General features: G+C 41.9%; 1 protein-coding gene across 2 annotated transcripts in view; it reads left to right on the top strand.

Moving 5' to 3' along the window:
• Positions 1-20,444, top strand: part of TMTC1 (transmembrane and tetratricopeptide repeat containing 1) — a 239,641-nt gene that overhangs the window by 98,507 nt on the left and 120,690 nt on the right. For both annotated transcript variants that reach the window (XM_019544610.1, XM_019544611.1), the window contains exon 8: positions 16,767-16,956. In XM_019544610.1, the coding sequence (XP_019400155.1) occupies positions 16,767-16,956 (190 nt within the window). The remainder of the gene's footprint in view (positions 1-16,766; positions 16,957-20,444) is intronic.

Raw genomic sequence — 20,444 nt, 5'->3', positions numbered from 1 at the left:
CTGGAGCACATGTATAAATGCACCACTTGTGTGCAGTTGGGCTGCATATACAGCTTTCTGACATCCCTGGTGCTCAGACCTCTGAATCAGGGGCTGGCCCTTGATCCAAGGATATCCAGGTACCGGAGATGTCCAAAAACCACATGTGCAGCCCAGATGCACACATGGTTTTTAAAGGTTTGGGGTGCAGCGAGTCCAGCATCATGGAAACTGTCTTTGATGCTGGGCTCACTGCACCACCCATCTTTCTCCAGGAGTTGGCTGGGGATCTGAGATCCTGGGACTGGTTCTCTGCCAGCCTGATTGGGTAGGGGACAGCAGTGTTCTGGACCCTGTGGCTGCCCCATTCTGGATCCTGACTCTCAGTTGAGTGTGAAGATCTGTCATGGGCCAGCCCTAACCAACCACATGTTCAATGTAAGGTGTGATACAAACAAGCCACAAAAATCTTACACCTTGTATATGGAATAACTTTGTGACTTGTTTACTATATTATCATGCCTTAAATTGACACTAACCTGTGGCCAGGTTATTATTTAAGGTATTAACTTGTTAATCGTGTCTTAAATATATTGTGTGTCAGGGCCTTAACAAGGTGAATTCAAATCCTCTTAGGAAGAATTTGGACTGAGGTCTCCCTTTCCCCAGTAAGTGCTCTCACTACAGATTTCTTAGTTACAGCAGGAACCATCACTGCTTAAGGAAGAGGAGAACCTAGCTCTTCAGTTCGTTTCTTAAATCAGCACCCCAAAAAAGAAAATTTTCCAACCTTTCCAGTGTTAGCACTTTCTGAAACATTGTTTCTTTTGTTTTGGCTAAAGCTTTTCTGTGAATTCAACCTGAATCTGGGAAGTAAAGGATCACCAAAAAATCCATTTGGCCATCCCTAATCTGGAGGAGGAGTTAAGGGGTCCCCCTGTAAATCCGGAAGTGTGAGTTAGAGCCCCTGGTTGACTTAGCAGAATGTGACTTAATGATCTCTGGCCTGGTGGAGGATTGAAGGTGGCTGGAAGTGATCTCAGCTATATTGCTCCTTTGTGTGCTATTGGTTACTGAAATTTGCATGTCTCACTGTAGTGAAAGGTCCCCTAGGATCAGGTGGATCTTCGGAATGTTTGACCTAATCAAGAAGCTTTGTTTTAATTGATAAAATAATTTAATGCAAGAAGAAAAATAGGCATGGGGGGTGTTTTGTTTTTCAGGAGAGAATATGGCAGTGGTTGAGAGATGTTTTGGCCTGAATAGTCCTGAAGTAAAAGGGTAATAGTCTTGTGTAATACCAGTTTTCCACGACTAGTCTGTTGTTCTTAGTTCCTGATGTTAAAACACAGTTGAGACTAGCAGGTTGAGATAAAACTCTTAATTCAACATCTGGAGGAAAACTGAACTGGATCTCATTTGAGAAACTGCTGTAATAATGTGTCAACAGCTTCCTATTACCACCAGCACTAAAATTACTTCCAGGATGCATGTTGGCTAATTTGGAAAGTTTTAAATTGTTGCATATGATATGCATATACCATTTTTGTTAAAGTAGCTAATAACAGATTCCTTATGTCACTATATAAGACCGTTGCTAGTTGTCCCTTTTTTTAGTATGTTAATGCTAATTATAGGGTCATCCTAACATAAACCAAGCAGGCATGTTTATTCTGTAACTGCAAATGTTCTGTTGTGTTTCCAATTAGCATCAAAAGCCTCTCAGTCTTTGTATAAAATATTAACATTTACTTATTGATACTAAAGGAACTTCTTGTTTTGTTTTGTATGACACAGCAGTGAAAGAGGGCTAAGCTACAATACTCAACACTGAGCTTTTCTCTTCATCTGCAAACAGGTGCAAAACATATAACAGTGGGTTGAGCTTCAGTGCTTTTATACTAGTGTGCCTCTAGCCTGAGATCCAGTACCCATTCTGTTTTTAGCTTATGTTGTGGCTGTCAGCAAGGGTACCTGTTAGAATCATGTGTTTGTAGGGTATGTGATTTAAAGCTGTTCTGGGAGCTGGAACCATCACCCAGAAATTATTGGAACAAAAATATTTTGGAAATGCAAATCAGAAACGGGGAATCTGAAATTGGAAAAAAAAAATCTGAAATGTTTTTCAATATTTGGGAGGCTGGCAAGTTGATTGCCCAGCTTAGGAGCCAGGGGAACTGGGCAGTCTGCCTGCTGGGCAGATGGGCACCAGTGCCAGCTGGAAGCCCAATGATTTTGACAGCTGGGAAGCCTGGGACCTTGTGGAGCCAGCTGGCTTGCCTGGTTTCCATCAAAAGCTTTGATAATCAACCCATTGTGCGGAATGTGTTGATTCTGTCAAATTAGCATTTTCCAATGGGACAAAGCTTCATCAGAAAAATTTTAATCAGTAAGTGTTTTGGACCATTAGGAACTAGACATGGATCATAATTAATTTCACAGTAGCTTACTGTCTATCATATAGAAGGTATAACTTTTCCAGTCCTGAGCAATGCAAGCATATGCCTTAGCTTAAGTTAAAAGTATATTTCCACTCTTCTAAAGCATGTGAAGCAGATGCATTTGGTAATAATGATCTTTCGAAATGTAAAAAAATGGAATCAAATGTATTCAATCGCCTGATTTAAGTTATTGCAATTGGCGGCATGTGTAGGGTATAAGGTCAGAGTCTGAATGCCTTCATGGGCATCTTACTGGACATTACCATGATAAGCAAAAGAATTTGAAACTTACAGCGAGGTCTGCAAGCTACTCCATTATGATGGACTGTGGCAGATGTAATCCTAGAGAGAACAGACCTTTTATCTCTTTTGCTAAAGCAAAAAATAAAATTCTGGGAATTCAGCTCTTCTTGAAAACTGACTAGAGAATGGAGATTAGACCTTTTGGATCCTAAGCACAGGGTGTACTATCTCTTTTCTATGAATCACCGTTTATAAGCTTAACGACCAGGTTCTGTTCTTTGCAAGTTGCTGTAACAAGATTTGCTACAGATAAGCAACTGTAGAACAAGAACCTCTCCCAGATCTCTGATACAGCTTCTTAATTGAGATTAGGATGAAAGTGGAGAAAAAATGCGATTATGAAGGGTTTGAGAGCTGCATGGGGGTTTTTTGTAAATGGTTGATTGAAGTGCAGTTAGAGTATTAGCAGGCATTCAGCTGTGAGTTTCATGCTTCAGACATTCAGCACAATGTTTCTTTTAGATGCTATTCTGGTGAGGGAAAAGAATTAGTGTTCTGAATAAAAATGAATATCTATCATCTTAGTAATGCTATGTTAAGACTGATCAGAGACATCCAACATTGTGTCTCATAGGATCATAGAAAAGTAGGGCTGGAAGGGACCTTGGGAAATTATCTAGTCCAACCCTTCACTGGAGGCAGGATCATCTCTTTCTAATCTAAGCCAGCCTTTACAGTGTTTGTCTAACCTATTTTTAAAACTGCACAACCTTCTTGCGCAGCTACCAAGCACAATTCCCCAAAACACTAAGAATAACTGAAGGTACCACTGGCAAAGCAGGGGGACAGTGGTATTGTTAATGTCCTGTCATTGCAAGGACAGGAAGTAGCTTGTTAAAATACACCCAAGAAATCCAACACAAAGGACCATGCCCACCCCATACCCGTCACTGCCCCTGCAAGAGAAAGCAGTAACCCTGCCCCCCTATTGCCCCCAACCATCCATATCAGTCTGACCATGCTGTAAAATTCCTTCCTACTCCTAAATGTGGTGATTGGTCTGATCTTGAGCAGAGGAACAAAGCTGTCTAACTAAGAACCTCCAGGTGTTAGTTCTAGCAGGAGCATTGGCACACCCCAATCTAAATCCTCAAGTAAGCACCCAATGTTCCTGGGTAAAGTGAAAGAAAAATTATGATATCTGTAGCAACAAAAGGGGAAAACATTCCTTTCTGGCCCTTGTGGCAACCACCAAAGCCCAGAAACATAGACAAAACCAAACACCCTCCATTCTGCTCTGCAACCTGGAGACAGCAAGCATAATTCCACATAACACACCCTAACTGAAGAACTAGAAGTCCCCATTCGGTCATCTTTTTCTCTCCATAAACTTATTCTAACTCCTTTAATCTTCTTTCCTAACCAAGCCAGTTGTAGAGTTCTTCCTCGGTTTCCAGGCACTAAGCATGGTCGTCTCCAGTTTCCATCTGCTCTGGGTTGTGGGACTCTACTTATGATCTCTAGGTGATGTCTGCGTGGGGGGCTCCTGGGCTTGCAATGGTTTCTTTTCATAGCACACTCCAGGCATAGATTCTCTTAGATCATCCCTGACCAGTGCTTGTCCATCCTCTCCTTGAAAACTTCTACTGAAGCAGATTCCACAACTTCTCTATGCAGTCTGTTCCACTGCCTCACTGTTCTAACAGTGAAGTTTTTCCTATTATCCAGTTTAAATTTACTTTGCTGCAATTTGAAGTCATTGCTATGCACCCTATTCTCTGCAACAATTAAGACAATACCTCTTTCAGACAGCCCTTCTTTCAGACAGATCATGCCTCTTCTTTCAGACAGCCCTTCAGATATTTAAAGACAGCTATCCTGCCCCTCTTAATTCCCTTTTCTGCATGCTCTACATGCCTGTTTCTTACAACCTCTTCTCATATGGCTTATCTTTCAAGCGCTTTTATCATTTTCCAAAACCTTTATCATTTTTGTTGCCTGCCTTTGGACCCTTTGTGACATCTCCACATCTTTTAAAAAATGTGGTGCCCAAAACGGTATGCAGTACTCTAGCTGAGGCCTAATCAGTGCAGAGTAAAGTGGCACTATCACCTCCCATGTCTTACCCCTAATGCTCCTATTGATGCAGCACAAAACTTCATCGGCCTTTTCTGCAGCTGCATCATATTCCAGATGCATGTTGAGTCTCTGATTCTCCAAGATCCCAAAGTGTCAAAGAAGTTGAAGAGATATCAATTATACTGGTAAGTTCAAAGGAAAAATAAATAAGTGTCCTTTCAAGTGTAATGTGGTATTAGTCATTGCAGGCATCTGCTGCATGACATCCCAAAACCCATGTCTTGGGGCTTTGAATTAGCCCTTACTATATTTTTTCTTAACTTGGGCATTTAAACCACTACTCCTTTTCTAATATGACTGCTTTGATAGATAGCACTTATATGTGGCTGAACTGTGCTCTTTGTAAGCTGGCTTTCTTCATGTGTTAGATAAATTAAAGTTTAACACAGTAGGAAATTCAGAATTGTGAAGAAAGAAGTATCAAAAATGATTGACTTTGCTTTTTCATTTGGATTTAAGATTTTTTTATGTAAGTAATGTTGTGCTTCATCTCTTTTGCAGGTTCAAAAGGAATAGGCTGTTGAGTTGAATGTGGCAGATCTATGCTGAGAAAATACCTTTGAGGATAGGGATAGAAATTACATATAAACCAGTATAAGTGATCGGAAAATGGTTCAAGCCTGTAATGAAACAGAAGTTCAGTGTGCATAAACCGCTTTCAAAATGGCTGAAACTAGTTTAAGACAAACCTGGATGGATGTAGTATCAGACAACTGGTTTAGATTTAATCGGTTTATTAAACTTCTGTCCTTTCCAGATCCCCTCCAGATTCAAGTTTAACTCACTGTCTCCCAGCATCATAGGATGCTCTGCACCTCCCCTCCCTCACAGGTTGGGTGAGCTGGCCTTGGTCCAAGCTGTCTGTCCCAGTAGAACAGGGAGGTGTGCTCTAGCGCTTCCTGGCATTTGTTCTGGGTCGCTGCAGGTACATGGTTGTATTTCCAGAATCAAAAGTAAATGTCTGTTTACTTGCTTATCAGTTTAAGCTTAGACTAACCTGCAAAGATTGAATTGATTAAACCTCAGGCTTTTTTATTTTCTGTACTTAGCCAAGTCTGGCCAGACAAGGGAAGTCAGTGCAGTAATCCCTATGGGATTTGTGCTAGACCTTGTGCTAGTACCCTTGCAGTATACCAACCCTTAATTAAACATCCATAGTGTTCTGTACCTTTTGTGCGCTTTCTGATTTGAAAAACTCTTGCTCCATGCTCTTAGACATAGTTTTTAAATTCATCTTCACTTAAGTACAGAGCATACAATGGACTTTCAAATGCCTTTGGAGTAAGAGAGGAAGAAGCTGTGACATCAAGGACTTCCGACTTACCCACAGGGGGACCATCCATTGCACATATTAAAATTTAAAAATACAATTTCTGTTCCAAAAGGACAGGGAGGAGGGATGCCCAAAAGATTCAAAATACATTCAATCTAAGATGAACCTGTCTACAGCAGGCTAAAGTACCAAACATTTCATTTTAATTAAGCTTGTATGGTTTCATGAACAAACACTGGTTGATGTTGCTATTCTGACATAATGGCTGTTAATGGGTATTTATAATGGGGCCATGGTGGCAATTGAAAAAAAACTGCTGGTTTAACAATCTTGTCTGTGAATGCAAATATCTGGCTACCCAGGGACATTTTTGGAGAGAGTGCCATAGTTTAAACATAAACATAAATTTGTTCCCAGCAGGAAAGTGTTTCTTTTTTTAATGTTTTGCTAACAAGGCGTTAGAGAAAACATCCTGCTCCCTGGAGGCAATTGTTTTGAATGAATTAATCTAGGTATTGCTTAGAATTAATTTAGCTTCTATTGGCGTGGGGTGGGTAAAATAATAGCAGTTTTTCTGTTGGTCCAGAGAACAGTTTCTGGGAATGGGCGATCCATATTTTAGTTTTTGCTCAGAGGAACCATCCATTTTTATTTCCCTTTGGTAAACCTAAACAGTGCTTTGGATTGCAGCAACCAAGCTGTAGCTTGGGAAGCTCAGATGCCTTTTGAAGAGAGAGGTAGTTAGCTCTGTTAGTTTCAGGTCAGGCAGAAAGCAGAGTAGATTTGCACATTTCTAGATTAACAAAATTAGAGCTTTCATAAACAGGGATCTTACTTCAGCATCTGATGAAGCAAACCCTCTACTTACAATAGCTTTGATTTTAGGTAGTCTAGAAAATTCCAAATCTGCTTTGCCTTCTGCCATTTACAATCCATTCTTGTCATGCTCTAGATGGGGAAAATGGATGGGGAGAGCAAATAAATCACAGTTTTCTCATATTGAACTGTTGTCATCAGGCTCAGTTTTTATTGAGAGTTCAACTATTAGAATGTCTTGTTTTTCAAGAATCTGCTATTTTCACCTATATAACAGGTAAGTTTAGAAAGAAACTCAAATACTGACAGTTGACAGGTGAACATGTACACATGTAATTTTATTGTGGAGAACGGAAGGGTCACTGTTGTTCACATGTACCTTCTGGAAGCCAGAGGTTGCCATCTTGCAACTCAGTGAGCTACTTTTGCTTGTATAGCTGTAGGCTTCTGCATCCAGCGGGTTTACTACTGTGCTGAGAGGCTGTTTTTTTCCTATGTACAGAAGCAGGGCTGTAAGGGACCTCTAGGCCAGGAACAGAAGTTACACATAAACTGGTGTAAGTGATCAGAAACTGGTTTAAACCTGTAGCAGAACATAAGTTCAGTGCACATAAACCAATTTCAAAATGGCTGAAACTGGTTTAAGATAAACCTGGTTGAATGTAGTATATCAGACTTAACTGACTGAGATCAAACTGGTTTATGGAACTTCTGTCCCAGACCCTTTCTTGGTTTAAGTCAAATCAGAGTCCCCCAGCATCCCAGCATTCTCTGCAGCCCTGGGCTCTGCTGGGCTGGGCTGGGCTGCCTGCTTCAGAGAGCAGGGCTGGCTCCACCCCTCTGCTCTCCGGCTGGAGCAGGAGCAGGGCAGGGGCAGGGGCATGGCCAGATGCTGGCCTAACATGGCACACCCTGGCTGGGGTCCCTGCAGGCTAGGGTGGGTGTTTAAACCCTTCTGCAATCATACCCAGGACTGCTGGTGCCTGGCCATGCCCCACCCCTCATCTCGGCTTCCTTCCGGCCTTCTGGTCACTGTGGAAAGGAAGGAAGGGTTTGCTCTACCGCCCCCCGGTTTCTGGCCTGAGCCACTGCAGGCATGTGGCTGTATTTCAGAACTAACCTGCGTAGATGAATCAATTCAGGATCAGGCTTTTTGAATGTCTGTACTTAGTCCTAGAGGTCATCTAGTCCAACCTGCTGCCTGAGGCAGGATCATCATTTTTTAAAATTTAAACAAATGGGACCCTGCGCTATATGCACAGAATATACTGGGTAGACCGAAAAAATATTATTTTGCAGTTATCAAGAACAGTATTCAGGCTGACAGCAAGTGAGAGTAAACCAGTGTACGATATATGAATGGACTGACCGTGCCCCCAAGAAAGCTCAAGTAAATATACCAGAAATTCAAATACAGTACCGTTAAATAACATCACCTGGTAATAATTGGAGCAGCATGTGTTTTACAACATTATCATGAAGTGGCTCATCAAATGCACTTGATTTCGGGCTTTGCACAAGATGGAAATGAGCCCAGAGCTAAAATCAGTTCAGTTTTTAATACATAAGTGAGAAACTCTTGCTCCTATTAAAGAAATTCTTGTCACCATTAGAATGAGCTAAAACCATCTTTAGAACCTGGCAATGCACACGAGTTGTTTAAATAAGGAAATTAACAAACTGCAGGGTTTCTTGAAATGGCAACAACTTTATGTTTCTGTTTCTGCTACATCCCTTATGTATTTCCTTCCCTGAGAACCTCTTTTCTTTCCCAGCTTCAATTAATATAAGTGTTATATAATCATTATTTATTGTCCATCTCCCAGTTATCTATCTTCCTTTTTAGTGCTCTCTCTGAGACTACTTCTCCTCCCATTCTTCTGATGAAAACTTGTGCATAAAACATCCTCCTTGTTAAATGTTTTGAAAACTCTAGTTTCTGGAGTCAGAATAATGAGTGGCTGAGTTTAGCTATTTTAAAATGGTAATAATTCCACTCCCTCAAGGATATGTAGAAAATCTTGAATGGCGTAAAATACAAAAGAAAAATTTAGAAAGTGTAAATTATTTCCCTAAATCTTATAATTTTAGCCAATCTCATAATTTTCATGAATTTTGACTTTTTGGGTTTAGCTATACTGAGACTGGGGACTTCCCATTTTTGTCAGTCTTCATTGCTGGAGTTGGGAAGAGATAATCCTCAAGTATTTTTATATCCTCTCTTATTTATGAGTTTAAATAGTGATCTTAGATTAGATTTCTTGCACTAAAGGATACAAGACAGGACAGTAAAAGATACCAGTTCAGATAACCAAAAAATACACTGATCTTTTCTTCAACAGAGTCATTAAACATGTCACCTTTTAAAAAATTTGGTTTGGCTTTTTGTTTTAAAGTGTGATCCCAAATAAAGTACATGTTAGTAAATCTAAGTTAAAGAATTCAGAAACCTGGCTCATATGACAACATCAACAGCCTAAATGAAAGGTTGTGGCTCAGTATTTCAGGGCCCCTCTACACTTGCAAGTGAAGGCACGATGGGATCTAATACACAATCTACACAATCGTGCCTCCTGTGATGCGACACATGCACGGTGGGAGGTGTGATTTCATAGATTTCATAGACATTATGGGATTGTGAATCAGATCTCATCATGCCTTATTGTCTGTGCAGGAGGAGCCCAATCCCAGACTTTCCCTGCATCAGCAAGAAGTAAACTCCCATGGCTACGAGTCCCCTCAGCTGATGTAGACCACCTGCTGGGATTTCCCATCTGAAGAGGCATACCACCCTCCATGGCTGGGAGACCACAGCTTCTGTGATCTTCCAGCCCCATGGGGTGTTTCTGTGTTGGGGAGATCACAGCAACTGCAGTCTCTCCATCATGGTGGGGTGTAGGGTCTCTTTTGCTGCTGGGAGACTTGTCAGCTGGGATCTCCTAGGTTTGGGTTGACACATTGGCCCTCCCAGCTGGGAGCTCTCATCATGTATTTTGTGGAGTAACTTTGTAGCTTATTCGTTTTTTTTTATCATGCCATTTTATTGATTGAATGTGTGGCCAGGTGACCCTAAGATGCAATTGTGATTGGTTAAGTGTAATGTGTAGATGGGGCCTCAGAGATTATGGGGCTGGAAAAGCCATATTTGACAAGTACTGAAACAAGCCATGGTAATTTCCATGGATTTCCATGCCGAGTGTTCAATTTAAAAACTGCAAATGGTGTTAACCAGTGTGAGAAAAAGACTTGTCAACTTGTGAGTGCCAATTAGGAAGCAAATTTCTCCAGGTATCTTCTCAGCATCACAAGTAACACTCCATCTTGTGTGGGATTAACTGCTGAAAAAGAGAGAGAGTTGTAGAGAGTGATGTTTGAAGTAGGTATTTTTTTCTCCCTTGAAATTCCAGCAGACATGAGTAGTTATACAAAGAAGGTGATCAATTTAACATGTATTTCGTTGTCAACTAATTAAAAGAAAATAGTTATGATTACACGGAGGTCCCTAAAATGTAATTCAGTTTTAGAATGATTCCATGAGATTTCACCTCTTTTTAAAACGTACAAGTTTATTTGTACCTTGGGTCAGCTTCTGAAATATTGTTTTTTTCGAATTTTGTGTTGACATTGAAACCTTCTTGCATTGAGACCTGCTGTATGAAAGACTTTGCTGGATTTACAGATCATCATGCATACATAGTTAATGTGAAGTCTCACAACCTCATTTAAAGTCCAAAAGCAAAAAATAAGAACATTTCAAAATAAATTTTAGAGATTTTGTGTTTTATTAAAATCTTGTAGTCTTCCTTCTTTATGAATCTCAGTTCCTGAATATTTTATTATTTTTTTTTTTCTATGTAAAGTTCTCTGAGAGATCTTTTGCCTTACTTATCTACCTGTTACATCAGAAAACAATTTTGAATGCTACAAAGATTTACAAAAAGCCATTTGCTTTTTGTTATAGTAACTCTGCCTGAGAGAGCACATCTGTAGTAAAGACTAAAAAAACAGCTTTTGTCATTCCTGGAAATTTTAGAGCCAGATACTGCGGTAAGCAGCAGGTAGCTTTTTCTGTCGAGATGGAACCACCTTGGTTATGTGTGGGTGCAGAAATCGGTCTGTAGTTACCTCTTTTGTGGGATCTGTGCCTTTTGTTGCTAGATCAGAGAGCTGGGATATACAGGACCTTAGTGCTATTCCTGCAAGTGTCACTTTTTATGGAAGTTACTTCAGCCCTTTTGAAGTGTAGGGTCTGCCTACCACAAAGGGATGATTTTAAGTTTAATCAGTGTTCACAAGTCCTTTGGAGATCCACAAGGAAAAGCCACAGTTTCAGGGTCTTGTTACACCTTATGCTGAGCCACACAATTGTTGATCAGTGTTAGTGCTAGCTTGGAGTTTGGAGCAGTCACACACGGAGTCTAGACAGAAAAACCTTCTCTGTCTGTCCCCCAGTTGCACAGCTGTGACTTGCCACTAGAGGACTGGTGAGCAGGGGCAGGACTAGGAGCTGTAGCTGTGCGTTGCCAGTGGAGGGCTGATGAGCCAGGACAGACTTCTATTATGAGCAGGGATGTAAGAAATCCTGGGACACTGGAGGACTTCAACCTGGGTGGCACATCTGTGGGGAGTGGCCACACCTTGATGGAACAGGAGATGGGTAGTTCAGATCAGAGATAATCGTGCCCTGGAGTAGTGTAACTTTGAGCCACATAATGAGTGCTTAAAACCACTTTAAGGTATTGTGTGGGCTAAGAGCTCCAGGAGCTGCCCAAAAGTACTGTGTAACAAGGCCAGTGTCATTATTACCACTATCATACTATTATTTTTTAGCCTTTATTTTTATCCTTTATTGCTGTAGTAATGATTTATAGTGCTATGTTTTATGCAACTGACAGAGGAACATTTAAGACTAGACTCCCAAAATTGAAAGATCATCCAGATTTTGCAGGTCAGAAGCATCACAAATAGAATTCTTGCAACTTAGAAAGGCCTGCTGAAAATCAGAGCCCCATGTATTTTTCTGGGATCCTTGGTTTGTGTTTAAAGGCATGCAATTTTAATGAAGGTTTTCAGGATTGACAACAGGAGAAATAGCCAAAGGTTCTCTAAGTTGGTGTCTAGAGATGTAGACCAGCCAACCATTCTTGGTATATAATGTCTGTAATAGGGTTTAAAATAGCTCACTGCTATTGAAAGGGTGTATTTAAGAAACACACTGGTATCATAACTGAACAGAATGGTTGTCCTTTGGTAACCTGCCTCTGGCAATGGACTATGCAGAAAGTTCATGTGAAAGGTGAAAATCTTCCAAGCCAAGGGAAAATAGATTCATTTACAAAACCCTCCTGATCTGCACGTCCTGAAGGCTGTGTTCTTTTTTGATCATTGATCTGAACTAAGTTTTCCAGTAGAGTGAAGTGCTTTAAATTATATTTGGTCATATATCTATTCAAAATTCCTTTTGATTCTCATTAAACTGCCTCAATTTGCTGTAATAGCAAATCCCATATATTTGCTACTTGCTGCATAAAGTTTTATCAACTCTGATATTATGAGAGTGGATGCAGAAGGGCAACTTATCTGTTTTAACTATATACTTTTGGTATTTTGCCCATCTGTCTGAAGTGTTTTCTCCCTCTGTCTTGAAAGGCTGCAGACATGCATGGTGTGACACATGTCTTCCTCATGGGCTGGATACTGAGCATACTGATATGCAGGCTGCCCAAAGGGCTTTTTAGTTAATATGTATCACTTTTTTTCTGAAAAATGGTCCCCCTTAAGGCTTTGAGCATGCAAAACTACCAAATCTTAGCCACTAGTACAGTATTGAAATATGGCATTATTCATTGATTCATATGAATGGCTTTCATTTAGAAGTAAAGCCTTGCTTAAAAATAAAGAGTAGAAGGACTTCTAAGCTGGCATTAAGTCAAGTAAAAGGTCATGAGCAAGTTTTGGAAGCCTTTTCTAAACTTTTGTGGCAGTGATTCTCAACCTTTTCAGACTCCAGGCAGCCCTCAGAAAATGCTGGCTTTTACCTTTCACTTGTTTTTTGACTATGGAAAAAAGTAGAGCAATTTTTCTGTTGCAAAGAACTTATCTGTGGATTCCCATTTGAAAACTCTAGGTTTGCCTTGTAAGTCATGTGTAGGTGTTTGCACACCTAAGGGCCTCTCTACACGTTACACTTAGGGTGTGATTAACCTAGCCACAGGGGTGCACCACTTGCTGCCAGCCTCTATCTGACAAGGCTTGTGGTGGTGGCAGCATTTCAGTGGTGCTCTCGCTGTGAGCCTCATCAGCTGCAGGGCTTGCAGCAGGGAGAATGGTGCGGCTGCTGTAATCTTCATTGGCTACGGGGCTCACAGCAGGGTTGGTGTCAGCGGCTGTGGGGCTTTCAGCAGGGGCAGCGAGTCTTGTGAGGTGCAAGGCAGGTAGCAAGGAGACTGCTACTGCAGCTGTGAGCCTACACTGCTGAGGCTTGCAGCAGTGGCAGCATTCTTCCCACTGTGAGCTGTGCCCTGATAAAACCTGCAGTGGTGGCAGCATTCTCCCCACTGTCCTCACTGCGAGCCCTGCAGCACCTGCTGGGAGCCCCACAACTGATGAGGTTCCTAACAGGGCAGCACTCCTGGCACTGCTCCCACTGTAAGCCCCACAGCCCATGTTGTCTGTGGGGCTTGCTTCAGAGGCATGGCAGGGAATGCTGCTCTCTTTCAGCTGTGTGGCTCACAGACATGGGGGCCAGTGCAGGGAGAGCCCAGGATCATACATTACTCACCTGCAGTAAGAGGCAATGGGATCTAATGCACAATCCCACAATTGCACCTCTTGCACATGTGGCATCCCTTCAAAGGATCTCATGGCAACCAAGAGTGCTGTGGCACCCTGGCCGAGTACTGTAGTATAAAGACTACAGTTCCTTACACTAAATTAGCACTGTTGCAGCCATACCATGTGTTGTAGTAATATATGATCTCAGCAGCTCCCAGGTACCCCACTTGCCTAAAATCATTGTTAATTTTGTACAGTATCTTTTGCCTCCTTTCCTAAAATATTGGATGGTGCTCTGCTTTGTTTTCACAGCAGTGGTGCCTGTATGTAGATGAAATGAACCTTTCTGTATGTCTTTGTACTTCTTAGGGATCATTTTAATAACCCTGTAAGGTACCATAATAATCGGGTGTTATACATAACAGCTAGGCAGACACAGGTAAAAAAGTAATACACTTACATAAACTCATGTTTTGTGTATATGCATGAGTCATCACTTTTTGCTTCTGCATAGGGTTTGCCCTACTCTAAAACCAATTAAAAGTTCATAATCCTGAGAATATCACAGTTCTGTTCCATATCTTTTGTGAAAGAGCTCTTGTAAATGTGATTTGAAAGAGCAAAATCTTGCAGGTTTACAGGTAAGCAGGTGGCGAAGAACCAGTTCTTTACTTGGATGCACATGCAGCGTTCCTGTTTAAGTTCATGGAAAGCTTGCTCATGTCCCAGATAGCTGCTTGTTCCCTTGCCTATAGCCCCAGTCTCTTCTCTATTGGGATTTTCAAAGTAATAAACATGGAAATCTTTAAAACAGATATATAGAGAGATTTTTTTAGCCCTTTTTTGCCATCTGTCTGGTGGCCCCAAAGGTCACAATTATAGCCAGACATCACTATACCAATTTGGGCTCTGTGTGCTTGTACACGTGATGGTCATCATGATGTACACATGATGAAAATGTAATATGTGTGCCATAATGGCATCACGCATTATTACATGTGTGTCAGTTTTGGGAGTTTTAAATATCTTTGCATTGTTGCAGACTAAACTATCTTTGCAATGTTGCAAAATGCAATGATGCAGCTGTCGGTTTGCCTCCCCAGCTGCAGCAGAGGTGGGCAGGCGCCACAGAAAAAAAGGATTGGGCCCCTTGCCGCTTCTGCCTTCAGCAGGCACCTGGCTGAGGGCAGAAGCAGTGAGGGATCTGATCATTTTTTTTTTTGGCGGAGCTTGCCCACCTCTCCTCTGGCCAGGAGTGAGCTGCCAGCAGGCCCAGCAGCCCATTAGCTGTGAGGGGCACCAGTCCTTCCCTCTGTGGCAGTGGCACCCCCTGGGGCCACCCAGGTGGGCTGCTAGCAGGCTGAGGACTGCCCCAGGTTACAGGTAGCACCTGGCCAGATCCAACTCTTCCCCAAGCCTGCCAGGGCTTCCAGCACCCTGTGTACTGTCCCACTGCCTAGGACCTCCTAGGACTAAGGCAGCACAGGGAAGCAGCAGGAGGGTGGCTTGGTGTGCTGGTGGCTGGAGAAGGTGGCAGGGATGGTGCATGGGACACTGGAAGCCTGTCAATCACAAGCTTCCCCAAACCTGTCCAGACTTCCAGCAAACTGCGCACCATCCCCGCCTCCTTTTTTTGGCTGCCAGCACACCCAGCTGCCCTCCTGCCACTTCTCTGCATTGTCCCAGGGGCAAGTCAGCCCATTCCCAGGCTATCCCAGCTGGCAGGAAGGCAGTGGGGACAATGCACTGGGTACTGGAAGCTCTGGTGGGCTTGGGGAGCAGTTGGATCTGGCTGGGTACTGCCTGTGAGCTGGGGCAACCCCCAGCTTGCTTGCAACCTTCCTGGACAGCCCAGGGCAGTGCCGCCATAAAGGGAAGGACTAGGGTCCCCTGCAGCTCAGGGGCCACTCGGCCCACTGGCAGCTCATCCCCCACCTTTGCCCCATCCACAGGAGAGGCGGGCAGGCTCCATGAAAAAAAAAGAAAGGATCAGCCCCTTGCTGCTTCTGCCTTCAGCCAAGTGAGGGGCCCAATCCTTTTTTTGGGCAAAACCTGCCCATGGTCAGGGGGCAAGCTTCTGGTGGGCTGAGCATCCCCTTAGCTGTGGGGGCCCGTGGTCCTTCCCTCTGTGGCAGTGGGCAACCCCTTGGGCCACCTGGGTGGGCTGCTAGTGGGCTGGGGGCTGCTTCAGCTCCGAAGCAGCACCTGGCCTGATCCAACTCTTCCCCAAGCCTACCTGCTGGAAACTGTCTGGGTGATGCTCCCTGGGTGGGTTTAGGGAACAGTTTGATCAAGCTGGGTGCTGTCTCTGAGCCAAGGCAGCATCTGCCCAGGCAGCCCTGTGGGGCACTGCAGCTACAGAGGAAAGGACAGGGCCCCCCAGCAGCTCAGGTGTTACTCAGCCTGCTGGCAGCTCACCCCCTGGCTGCGGGGAAGCTCCGGCTCTGACAAAAAAAAAAAAAAAAAAAGACAAAGATTGGGCCCTGTGATATAACATGATAAAATAATTGAAATGGTGGGTTTTAATTAAAAACCCAGTGTTTCAATTTAGAGAGCATAAAATAAACCTTGGGGATTAAACCCCTGTCATGTTTACAAGTGCCCTATGCGACCCAGGGATTTCTCTGTACAGGGAAACTAAGTCTAGGGCTTCTTTGCATTGTAGGAGCCATGCAACAAACAGCCTTAAAAGACCAATGGGTAATGGGTGTTATTTTTAAATTAGCATTTAATTCTTTTTATATTAAAAAGTTGCATAGAATTAAGGCAGGCCAAGGTTAATAAATCATTTCACAACATAACTGTTGAATGAAATACAGGTAGTCCTAAGTCTCAAGTTGACACACAAGTCTTATACAAGGATATTGGTATATGGGACATGTACATAATAAATGTTGAAGTTAACCAACACATCACAGCATGTCTTATGTTTGCCAGGTGATGTGTTGCTGACTGTGTCTAGATTTCTTTTTTCTTATGTATAATAGACAATAGATGACCATGCCTTGATCCATGTGAAGTCATTCTGCTCACAACAGACAGAAAAGCTAACTTGGAACTGAGCAACATTCTAAATATTGTATTTCCATTTCACTTTGCAGATTTCTAACTTATTCCTACCTTCTGGCCTTCAATGCTTGGCTTCTGCTGGCACCAATTACTTTGTGCTACGATTGGCAGGTCGGGAGTATTCCTTTGATTGAGTCAATATGGGATGCGAGGAATTTAGCCACAATTCTCCTGGTGGTGGTTATGATGTTACTTAGTCTACATTGCATAACAGCATTCAAGGTAATTAAAAAGTATGCTAAAATCATATCAATTAAATATTGTCTTTATTTCCTAGTCTTTGGAAGAAGTGACCAATAAGTACAGAGAGAAGTTTCTTTTTTTTCCAAAAAAGAATGGAGAGGGTTTTCCCCTCTCTCATTTCCTATAACTTTCATGACCAAACCCAAAAGATTAAATTCTACTATTAGTTGAATGCATCCAGTTCTCACTGAATTTTATCCATACCTCTAAGGGTACAGAAACCTAAGAATGGGACACAAAAATAAGACAAAGATGCTAAATGATATGAAGTGATAGTGCAGGGCATTTTAAAATGACCTGGCAATCATTATTTAATATAAGCTGTACATTCTTTCTGCTTGGCTTCACAATTCAGCAATTACACCACAAAAGAAAAATGATTTCACATTGGATTTGTATGGGACAGAGGTGTGGCATAGGTTTAAAAAAATTAGAAATCTTTGGAGATTATGGACAGCTGCATGGTAGAAAGCAGGGAAGACTAACTAAATAAGATGCATATAGAGCACGAGCTTTCGTGAACTCAAGTTCACTTAATCAGGTGCTGTGAAAGGATAGCACAGAGCAGTGTATAAAGTGGGGTGAAAGATCTGAATACAAAAGAGGGCAAAAGAGGGCATGGAAGGAGGGAGTGGGGCAGTTCTGAGTGAGACATACAAGCAAAGAACCCACAGGAACACAGAGGTCACACAAGCAAATCCAGTTAATAAAATAAGGATGTGTAGTCTCTATTTAAACTATACTTAACACAGTCCAATTTGTGCATGATTTCTTGTTCTGCTATTTCCTCTTCAAACTGTTTTTTAAAATGTTGTTGCCTGAGAACAGAAATCCTGAGGCTGGCAATGGAGTGTCCCGGGAGACATAGGCCTTTGCGCCTTTTTCAGCTACAAGGTATAACTCTGAGTAGAAGAACATAGTTATCCTGGGGTTGGTTCTTTTTTTTTTTTTTTTTTAAGGAATAAAATGTTCCTTTTCCTTAAGTGTACAGGCCAAAACCACAATATGGTAGTAGACAGTTCTCTTGAATTCTTTTGAAATGCGCAGGTCATGCATAGGCTGTTTCCATCACCAGAGTTTTCTCTGTGCTCTTGGAAAGAGGATTGAACTGATTAAAACACTGTTGGATAGTTAGGCAATTCATTTGGATTCTTTTAACACCAGTGAATGCCAGATAGAAAAGGTGTGAAAACAGCTTGTTTATAGGACAGTGTCTCCTTGTTTATAGGAGAACATCTCCTGCAATTCTCTTGTTTTTGTTTTTAATAGTGGAACAGATTGATTTGGAATCAAAATCTTTGGGTAGGATTTTCAGAAGTGCTCAGCTTTGACATAAGACTGTTCCCAGGCAAGTCACAGAATCATATAATAGTAACTAAGAATTGGTTGAGAATGTGAAGGTACAGTAGAAGGCAACTTGCATGTCCGTTACTGCAGAATGGTAGAGTTCAAGATACTAAGGAAGGAAGGAAGGAGAGCAGCAGAATAAAGACACTGGACTTAAAAAAAGCAGGCTTGAACTCAAAGAACTTGTAAGCAGGATCCCCCGAGAGGTAAGTCTAAAGGTAGAAGGAGTCTAGAAGAGCTGGTCGTACTTTAAGAAGGCCTTATTATGGGCACAGGAGTAAACTATCCTGATGTGAAGAAAGAATAGTAAGTGCAACAAGGGGCCAGTCTGGCTAAACAGTGAGCCATTTAGTGAGTTGAAATTAAAAAAGGAATCTTACAAAAATTGAAACTTGGCCATATTACTAGGGAAGAGTATAAGATTATCACATGGACATGCACAGAGAAAATGAGGAAGGCCAATACACGATTTGAGATTCAACTCAAGGGATGCTAAGGGATGAAAAGGGCAATAAAGGATTCTACAAGTTGGTCTAATAAAAGAGATCGGATTTACCTAAAGAACCTTGTCTGCCTATGTCCTTAGACCAGGGGCAGGTAATTATTTTGGGCAGGGGGCAGCTTACTGAGTTTTGGCAAGCTATAAAGGGCCGCATGACAGGTAACTGGGAGCAAATAAATATTAATTTTCTAAATGTTTTAGGGGCCCTGCAGGCCAGATAGAATGGCCTGGTGAGCTGCATCTGGCCCGCAGGATGCATTTTGCCCACCCCTGCCTTAGGCCAACATGGCTACAACCTAAACCCCTGAAAAATAAGAGGAAGACTAAGGAAAGGGTAGGTCTCTTACTGAATGCAGAAGGCAATCTAGTAACAGATGATGTTGAGAAAGATAAAATACCACGTTTACTCACATACCACATGCACTCTTTCTGTGCTGGAATTGAAGCTTATGGATGCAGTGGTGGCTGCATAGGAGCTATAATGGTTGCTGGGGCTCTGTTTCTTTCCCAGCCACAGAAAGGGAGGGGTAGAGTGCAGTCATTTGCTTGCAGCTAATTTTAACTCTTTCACAGCTGCTTCTGTAATATTTGGTTATGTTGTCATTGTCGCCTGTTATGGTGTCCCGAGGAGGATGAGTTCTGGTGTGAAACAAATAACAGTAGCAGATAAATTTCCTAGAACTAAAATGTCCCATTTTTATTTGTATGTTTCTATCATTTTTTTAAAAGTGAGGAGTGGGAAGGAGCACAGAAAATATAAATTGAATTGTGGGCATAATTTTTTATGATTAGACTCAAAACACATTTTGAATGGGAGAGCAGTGGCTGTTTACTGTGACACGGCTCATTTGTAAGAATACAGACGATTCTTCTACCAGGCAAGTGGCAGGCTGTTGCTGTCTAGTTGCAATCTGTATCTAGCATAAGGCACATTAGGGTATTTCATAGTTTTTGTTACATCAAATGTTCTCTATTAAAAAAAAAATTTAAAAAAAAAATGTAAATTCACAGAACTGTTGATTGCCATTTTTCTCCTTACATAATATGTTGGAATCAGGAAGCGAGGTCACAGTTTGTTTAAGGAATTATTTTAATATTAATAAGGCAAGAGTTACAGTATGTGTGCATGCACTCATGTGCACGTGCACTTGCGCGCGCACACACACACACACTCCTAGTTTTCATTAATATATACTTAATTTTCCATTAATGCAGCATGGATGCGGGTATACCCACACCCATATACACACTGGATGTCCATAATATTTTTTTTTCCCTTTGGTGCAAGGCATAGGAATATTGCAAAAGACTGGCAACAACAAAGAACTTCAGGCAGGAAATGTTATATTTTTTTTTGATGCAAGGAGGTAGATGGGTATGTGTGCATTCACACAGTGAGTTGTGGATTATATTACATCAGATGCATTTACAGAGTGCATGAATTATTGGACTGATGCCTTTGTTATCATCGAATTTTAAATGGGACTAATTTGTTGGTGATGTGATGAGGATAATAACCCTGTTGGAATGTACATGTGTTGCTGATAAAAAATTTTGAAGTCATGCAAGTTTCATAGTTAGTAGGGTCAGAAGGGATCTGAGCAGATCATCAAGTCTG

Source organism: Crocodylus porosus, unplaced genomic scaffold, assembly GCF_001723895.1.
Source record: "Crocodylus porosus isolate Cpor-Errol unplaced genomic scaffold, CroPor_comp1, whole genome shotgun sequence".
NCBI lineage: Eukaryota > Metazoa > Chordata > Crocodylia > Crocodylidae > Crocodylus > Crocodylus porosus.
This window is presented reverse-complemented; position numbering and strand designations above follow the sequence as displayed.